The sequence below is a fragment of the Scatophagus argus genome, chromosome 12 (genome assembly GCF_020382885.2).
Source record: "Scatophagus argus isolate fScaArg1 chromosome 12, fScaArg1.pri, whole genome shotgun sequence".
Taxonomy (NCBI): Eukaryota; Metazoa; Chordata; class Actinopteri; family Scatophagidae; genus Scatophagus; species Scatophagus argus.
The window spans coordinates 17157176-17165642 of NC_058504.1; the positions used below are offsets into that span (position 1 = coordinate 17157176).

Sequence of the window (8467 nt, forward strand, 5' to 3'; positions counted from 1 at the left end):
TATGATGTGAAGATAATCTTTGCTCTAATTTCTCACTTAACCTTGTTATCTGCTGTTCATTAAAGATAGTTCAACAGCTTTGTTCCACCCCCTCTTTGCATCCCTCCTTCAGGCATGGACCCCCTTATGAAGGTAATATCCAGGCCATCACTCACTTAAGCTGAGACAGTGGCAGATTTATGACACGTCCAACTGAGAGCAAGATTTTTTGGAGACACGGGGGGTAGAGGCAAGAGTGAATGGCTCTTAAGACACAGATAGGCCAGAGGGCGGAGACGAGACTCCTCTTAGAACTAATTACTTGCAAATTATAAGATCAGAAATGAACTCGCATCCAAGGAGGAATGTGAATCCTCTCTCTCTCCCCTGAAATCCTCGCTGGATTTAGTGTAACATCTGGACTCAAGTATGCTGAGGAAGACTATCTTGAAGTTTGGTTTTTGATTTTTTTTTTTTAAAGGCTATTATAGACTCTGCCAACGCATTTCCCCTCATAGGCTTTGATGTATTGTGATACATGTGCGTCGCCTGTGGCATGTGACAAAGACGGGCTGCGGTGACCCGGATTATCAGACTAAATGCCTAACTTCTAGGAGTAGAAATAACTTCCCTAATGTGTCTTTGAAAGCCTCGCTGCTCTTTTGAATGAGCTCAATACACGCTGACATCAAAGTGGATCAACGGAGGATCAACACCTAGGTTAGGTGCGAACTGCACCATGTTATCCATGTAATCCTATGTTAAGTGTATTCAGTCCATTCATATTCTAATACACTAAGATACTTGTGCGCCCTGTCTTAAAATCGAATGAATCTGTAATTTAAAAAATAAAATAACGAAATTTGACATTCATTTTTATTTTAATGAAACAAAGAACAATATTTATAAATAGAAACGCAAGAATTAATAGGTTACAAATGGACGTGAAAAGACACGATGAAAGCGATGAAAAGTGCAAACAAACATTTAACCTCTTATTTAACAGACTCAGATCCGGACAGAGATCCATCTGATTTTTCTTTTTTTTTTTTTTTGTTTTTCATTTGGGTCCACGGTGTCTGCGTCTGAAACCGTGCCCATCAGTACCTTCCCTCCTGGCGCACACATGTTTCACTGTAACCTGAGAGCAGTCATCACAGTTCACCGTGCAGCACCAGTGGAATTTGCAGTTGCAGCTGCTCACCACCTCCGTGCGCCTCTCTTCCACCTTCAAGCCGCATTCATGACACAACCTGCGGCAGCTGCGCCTCTCCCACTGGGTTAAAGCCTCTCCGTGCTGCACACACTCCCGGCCCTCGGTGCCGTACAGCCCCAAGCTGATGTTCCTCTTGCAGTAGTCCGGGGAGTCCTCCAGGTAGATGAGCTCTGTCTGAGCGATGCTACCCAGCGCGTCCACGATGGCACCTCGGTTGTCCGCGCTGTTACCTGCCCTCAGGCGCTTTTTGTCGATGTCCAGTTTTTGGGCTTGACTGTGCTTGATTTTCAGGTAGTTGCCGATTTCTCTGAAATTTGAAAGCTGTGTCCAGCAGGTTTGGACACTGCAACTCTCTGACATGCCGTGACATCTACAGATGCGCCTCATTGTTGCCTTCACAGCCTGTTGGAAATCGGGGGAAATTAATTACTGCCATTGACATAACATCGTGTAACGTCAGATAAATTCTTGTGGTATGAACTTTGAACTTACCAGCCGCCCAGCCGCGTTGTTGTGCAGGTTGACAGCAGCCCTGGAGTCCTGACCTGTCTCCTGCGCATCCACGTACTGTTTAGAAATCCTCTCTCCAAAATCCACATTATCACTACAGCCACCCCACAGCCAGCCGCGACCGCCTGCACACAAAATATAACAAAAAAAAATCAGATCACCCACTAAAGAACAGGAATATCATAACTTTAGCTGTCTGCAGATCAGATATAAGTTCCACATAGCAAGGTATAATATTCTGAGCAGTCTAATGTATGTTCACCAATTTTCCCGTTCTTGGAGACATCGCACCCGCAGTCGTCGAGGTCTCCTAGGCTGCAGTTCCTGGTCAGAGTGTACATAACCCCCGCTGCACTGATTGCGTGGACGAACGAAGTCTCTCTGGTGGCTGTCAGTGAGAGAAAATGGGCAATCACGTTTTGTATCTCATGTAGAGCAAATGCATTTCAAACATTCATTGGTTATTTCACCTTCAAAAATTAAAAGGACCAGTAGATATTAAGAATACTACTGTAAAAAAATATATATATTTACCTACAACTGTACCTTAAAAATTACATAAAATTCAAATGGAGTTCTGTATGGGCCTGACTAGGCCACATGAAAATAGCCTGCTTAAAAAAGAAAAAAAATGACATTCACGTTCATTTTGTTGACCTGTACAGCAAATGTGTTTTTATGTAGGAGCATGAAAACGGTTCTATTCTTTACTAATTATATTATTCTTCAGCATTCATAGACCTGCACATAGAACTCAATCGAAGAAACACATTTACAACCCAGCCTACCGCGTTTTAGTCCTTTGAGCTGGGTCGCGCTGTCGGGACAGTTCCATCTATCCCAGGCGAATTGGTGTTTGCACTCCTCAAGCCCACTCTGCGCACCCACCTGCACGCTTCTTGCATAGGACAGATGGGCCTGCAGAAGAGGGAAAGTTATGTGTTGGCCTCATTCTGATTCCCACTTTAAAATTTCACTTGTTACGGTAATTCCAGCAATCAGATATTTGCTATTTACCTTTGGCCCGGTCATAAGAAAGTTACTTGCTAGCCTGAGAAGAAGATAGATGACAGAGAATGAGGTCAGTTTGTCTGAAGTTTACACATATAGAAAAACATGTAGGTATGGTGTAGTCTCTTACCAAGCACGCCCTGGACACATTTTGTGTAAAAGAAGTAGGAGCCAAAATAATGGATGCAGCATTGTCATCTACACCGTTCGCCCTCAAAGCAGAGATCTCGTTATTTTACCCTGTGTGCTGCAGCTTTCTCTTTTATTTGGATGAAGGACAAATGGAACTCTTTTTCATTGCCCCCTGGGTCCGTGAAAGCTGATTGGTTGATGGGTTCAGGAAACGCCTCTTAGCGCACTTCAAAGACATTAGGCGCCCGTTTATTTTCTTACCCAGAGCTGTTTGACTCCAGACACCAATACACAAAATAACGCAATCAGAGTTTTGCTGCTGACAAATCAGACTGAGTCATATTGTAGAAAAAATATTTATTAGGTCACATTTTTCATCAAAAATACATATAAAATATTAGACCACTTTCAGACTTCATAGAAGACAACCCCAACAAGTACGACCAGTTGTCTCATAAACAACTACATAACCTACTGAGCATGCGTGGAGAGTTTGGTCCTTAAAAAAAAACTTAATTTGATTTATGTACAGAATCAAGTCGTTGAGCTAAAGTGCATTAAAAGGTTTCAGGTGATGTAACAGTTCAAAATGAAATTACTATTCATATAATACAGAATAATGCTACTGATGTCCATAATGATTAATTTAAAAGTGATAAGGACACTGACTTAATGCACCACGCACCAATCAGCTCCGCCGCGCGTGGTGTCTGCGCTTTGTTTTGTTGTGCGGTTTTCTCCCGCCTTCCTTACGCGCACAGTAATATTTAGTAACAACCTGCGTGCACCTGTCACATTTAACTGTGCAGCACCAGTGAAATTTGCAGTTGCAGCTGCTGACAACCTCAATGCGCTTCTCCACCACTCTGAGGCCGCATTCATAACACAGCCTGCGGCAACTTTTTCTCTCCCACTGGGACGTGCTCTTGTCACCCTTCAGGCACTCCCGCCCCTCTGTGCCCTGAAATTCCAGGCTCTGGTTCTTGACGCAGTAATCCGGGGAATCCTCCAGGTAAATGAGCTCCGTCCTTGCGATGCTCCGAAAGGTGTGCGCAATGGCCCCTCTGTTGTCTGCGCTGTTCCCTGCCCTCGCAGGCTTCTTGTCCATCTCCAGTTTCTTTGCATGTTCGTACTTCATCTTTAGATAGTTGCCGACCTCCCTGAAGTCGGCCAGCTGCATCCAGCAGGTTTGGATGCTGCAGCTCCCAGACACTCCGTGGCACTTACAGGCTCTCCTCATTGTAGCTTTGATGGCCTTACAAGAGAATGAGAGAGTTAGAGGGAATTGTAATTATCAAACCTGAACGACTTTGCTCTTGTTCTGATTGAACATCGGCGTAATTGCCACTGACAAAAGACATGAAAATTATTCATTTTTATTTTCCTGACCTGGGGTGTCAGCAAATGTCTGAATTTGACAACACAGCCCATAAAAAGTAATGTGAAACAAAAACTTGAGTGAGTCCAGTAATATCTCATCATAACTCACCAGTCTGCCTGCCTCGTTGTTATGCAGATTAACAGCTGCTCGCGAATCATGTCCACCTTCCAGCGCGTCCACAAACTGCTTGGAGATCTTCTCCCCAAACGCCACATTATCACTACAGCCTCCCCAGATCCATCCTCTACCGCCTACAGATTCAAAAATCCATATTGTTATTCAGCTCCAAACACAAACGTTCAATCTTACGCAATTTAGACAACTTAGAACGTAGATGTACCTGTCTGTCCTATTCTGGAGTCATCGCAGCCGCAGTTGTCAAAGTCTCCCATACTACAGTTCTTGGTGAGCGTGTACATCACCCCAGCTGCGCTGATGGCATGGACAAAAGACGTCTCCCTTGTAGCTACAACAAATCACAAAGAACGCAAACCACAGCTTTATATTTAACAGTCCGATTTGGCACCCGTAAATACACTCAAATACTGTGCGTAAACCGTGCGTAAAATCATTACTTGAGATTCAAAGGGTAACAGCGTTGGGTATGTTGGATGGGTGGGTGATTCCCGTTTGTATTTGTTTCTTACCACGTCGAAGGTCTTTGTGTGTGGATAATTGGAGTGTGTTTTCTGGGCAGTTCCACCTGTCCCACGCGAACTGGTGTTTACACTCTTGTATTCCACTTTGTGCGCCCATTTGCACACTGCTGGCATAAGTCAAAAAAGCCTTGGGAGGGAGACAAGAAAAATGTAGGTCGTTATTACATGTAACCGACAGGAAAGGGCATTTACTCATGACAAAACATCAGCTAATGTATTTGTTTTGAATGCAGGCACAGAAGCTGTTTTATGTTTATGAGGCCAGATAGCCTAAAGGCAAAAAACGTAATTACCTTAGGTCCAGTCATGAGGAAATTATTCACCGTCCTGTAAAAAGAAAACAAGACAACCACCTTAATCCCAGATCACAAACAGCAAGCAGACATTGCACTGTAATATTTAAAGTAAAGTAATTCCTCCTCCTTTCTTCCAAACGTAAGCGACATACCAAGCTGATCCAAACTGAACATGACAGAACATGGATATAACCATGACTGGAAGGAGATTCAGATATCCCATGGCGGCTGTATCCCAACAGAGGCCTGTTCGTTCCTATCCCAGATGTGAATGCCAAGAAAGAGAGAGAAGCAACTGAAGCTGTAGCCAGACTCCACGCTGATGATATTTATATGGTCTTGCCCCTTTGATTGACAGATTTGTCCTGCAGGTAACGGTTCGCTGTGAAAATGCGCCAACCACGTCACTGATTGCCGCGTCTTAGACAAATAGGAGCCGTCGGCGCATAAGTGCACTTCAAAGACGTGACGCGGACAGCCCCTCATTCATTCACCTGTCGCTCCCAGGCTAATCCTTGTACATTTTCCCACGAATTGAAGCACATCATCACATATATTCATTACAAAAATAAACAATCTATGTTGAAATAATTATTTAACTTTGGCTTAATTAAGATAAAGCCAGAAAGTTGAGAATAATAAAATGATGCAAGGAGGCGACCATAATTGAGCAACCTCATGTAATCATTCCATCATATTATATAGACATAGAAAAACGACAAGGCCACGAACATAACTTTAACAGCACAACTCGGTTTCATCAAAATACATTCCTTCCTATTTCCCCCCTACATTATGGAAATATGGCAGTGAATGCCGTCGTGAACCTTCATGTGCTGATGGAAACATTTGGGAAATGGCACCAGCGTCCCAGTGGGAAAGACAGTGACTACAAAGCCATAAAGTCTTTCAGGAGCTGATGGTACATAGTCATGTAAATACTGCCTCACACATCGGCGACATTGGCATCGTCGTGATAATAGGATAACAGATGTTTCCCTGGGAAACAACTTGGTGTGAAAACAGTCTGGAATTTACAAGAGTATAAACAAGTATGGGCTTGAAAGTTTTAAGAATTAAATTGCAACGGCGATTATTGTATGCTTGGGCATTGTGTTCTACATATTGTTGTAATTTGTAGACTTCTGGCCAAATCTAAAAAAAAAAAAAAAAAAGATTAAAATCACATTGATCATTCATTATAGAAATCTGGGATGATCCTGCGATCATCAACAGTCATCACGCCAGTTTCTGTCATCGCCTGCTTATACTGTGACTTGATGTGAGAGAAGTTTCCGAGTTAGTGATTAACATTACAGTTTTTAAATTAAATCGCTTACACTTGTCAAATCCCCTTTAAGCCACTCAAAATCCTTTAAAACAACAATTCACTCAGCGCGGCGGACAATAGGCGGACTGCTGGGCGAGGTCCTCCACACAACAGCAGAAAGGTGTGGGTGAGGATAATCCTTACTAATTAGATGTCGCCCACATTATTCTGCAATATGACTGAAACTCAAAGCCCCTCAACACCTGGCTGGGAAATGATACAGAGCGATTAAAAATCAATCTAGGATGCTTAGTAATTTGTACTTTGCTAAGGCTCTTTTTAACGAATTTAATGGGTTAATAACCTGCAAACAAAAGCCTCGTAGTCTATCTAGATGGGGGTGTTTCAGCCTGGGTGCTACATGCCTCATAAACACCGAAACTCACGTGCGCTGTTAAGTTGTCGGTTAAAGAAATATATTTAATGTCTTTATTATTATGACTTAAAGTTTCGTCACCTGCCGAAGGTATGAAGTCGAATATTTGAAATACTACTACTACTTCTACTACTACTACTACTAATAATAATAAATATAATAACAATAGCATGTCAAGTACTTAATTATGCATATTATTTTTATGCAGGTTCGTATGATGTGTATTCCAACCTTACAGCTGAGGAAACGGCACGGTCAAGATATCTGAGTTACGCTATGCTTAGAATAACATGAAGTAAAAATGCGTGTTAATTAAATTGTTCCAACAGACATTTCAGACACATTAGGCCGACCAGGGAGCGTTGACGGCTGATTTATGGTAGCGCGCAGGTGAGATAAAGGCTCGGGAGGTGAGAGGTTTGACAGGCCGAAGAAGGGTGGCAGGACTGGTGACGCCAGAGAGTCATTAGTCAGGCCGAGATGTTGGGATGTAAATGACCGCTGTCGTAGGCTGCTGTTGTGGAATTAAATAATTTAGCCCAGTAAACACACAATAGGCGCTAATGCAGAAAAGTTCAGTTAAGCAAAAAAAAAAAGAAGAACTAATGTAAGACATTAAAAAACAAATAATTGGTTTGAAATATAATGTTAGCATTCAATCTTAATTGTGTTTGATAGTGAGTTTGTCTATTGTTTTGTTTCATATTCATATTTTTTACATTGACACTTTAATATTTCGTCACCTGTCTTGACGGTATTGTTATGACCAAGCCCCGCCCCCCTCGCCTTTCAGCCAACCACATATCCTCAATCCTCAGCACGTGCCATGCTGCATCCAGGAAGCTAGCTCTGTCAGCTATAGCAACAAAAGAGAAACCCACAGTGCTGTCTTTGTGTCCCACTTCACAGAATGATGTATCTTAAAATCATATCAGTGATATTACTGTTTCACTGACAAGCAGGGCTGCAACTAATGGTGATTTTCATGATCCTTCTGCCCATTGTTTTCTGTGCTATTATTTCAACAATTGATTGGTCAATAAAAGAATGAAAACAGACAAAGCATAATTTATCAGGACCCAAGGCTGCCTTGTTGAGGCAATCAAAAAGCAAAGTCGTTCCGAGCAACCTAGTTTGAATAATTCATTTATTTATTCTACAGTTTTGTAGTTTATTAACAAGTTAGCTTAGTTTTCTGAGTATATGCATATGGGTATGCATTTAATGTTAGCCATTTGGAATATTTTGTTCTTATTAACATTTGGAAAAGTGTGTTTGATGATGAAATGTTCATCACAAGCATCACATGTAGACTAAAATGTGGCCTGTTTGAGCATTTGAACAACTTTGCCTTTCTTTTCTGTCTGTGGGCACACCTTCAATCCTTCACCCACTGATGTCTATGACTTTGAGTTTGCTTTCATATATGAGGTGAGTGAAGTGAGTTACATAACTGTATAGTGAAATACTTTATTGTCATTTTTTTTATTACAGTGTATTTATTATTGGCTGTGGATGTTCAGTCCATGCCTCATAGTCTGAAATTTGCATAAATAGACATAAAGTAGATAGCATGG

At 42.0% G+C, this 8467-nt stretch overlaps 2 protein-coding genes across 2 annotated transcripts; both read right to left on the reverse strand.

The window, feature by feature from the left end:
* Positions 1 to 918: 918 nt before the first annotated feature.
* Positions 919 to 3036, reverse strand: LOC124068317 (protein Wnt-8a-like). The gene is made up of 6 exons (XM_046406474.1): positions 2847 to 3036; positions 2723 to 2756; positions 2494 to 2623; positions 1968 to 2093; positions 1688 to 1830; positions 919 to 1597 (listed from the first exon to the last, which is right to left on the reverse strand). Exons 1-6 carry the CDS (start codon positions 2912 to 2914, stop codon positions 1040 to 1042), a joined length of 1059 nt encoding a protein of 352 aa, XP_046262430.1. The 5' UTR covers positions 2915 to 3036; the 3' UTR covers positions 919 to 1039.
* A 184-nt stretch (positions 3037 to 3220) lies between these two features.
* Positions 3221 to 5484, reverse strand: LOC124068700 (protein Wnt-8a-like). Its single transcript, XM_046407115.1, has 6 exons — positions 5337 to 5484; positions 5182 to 5215; positions 4877 to 5015; positions 4570 to 4695; positions 4338 to 4480; positions 3221 to 4103 (listed from the first exon to the last, which is right to left on the reverse strand). Exons 1-6 carry the CDS (start codon positions 5405 to 5407, stop codon positions 3537 to 3539), a joined length of 1080 nt encoding a protein of 359 aa, XP_046263071.1. The 5' UTR covers positions 5408 to 5484; the 3' UTR covers positions 3221 to 3536.
* Positions 5485 to 8467: the final 2983 nt, after the last annotated feature.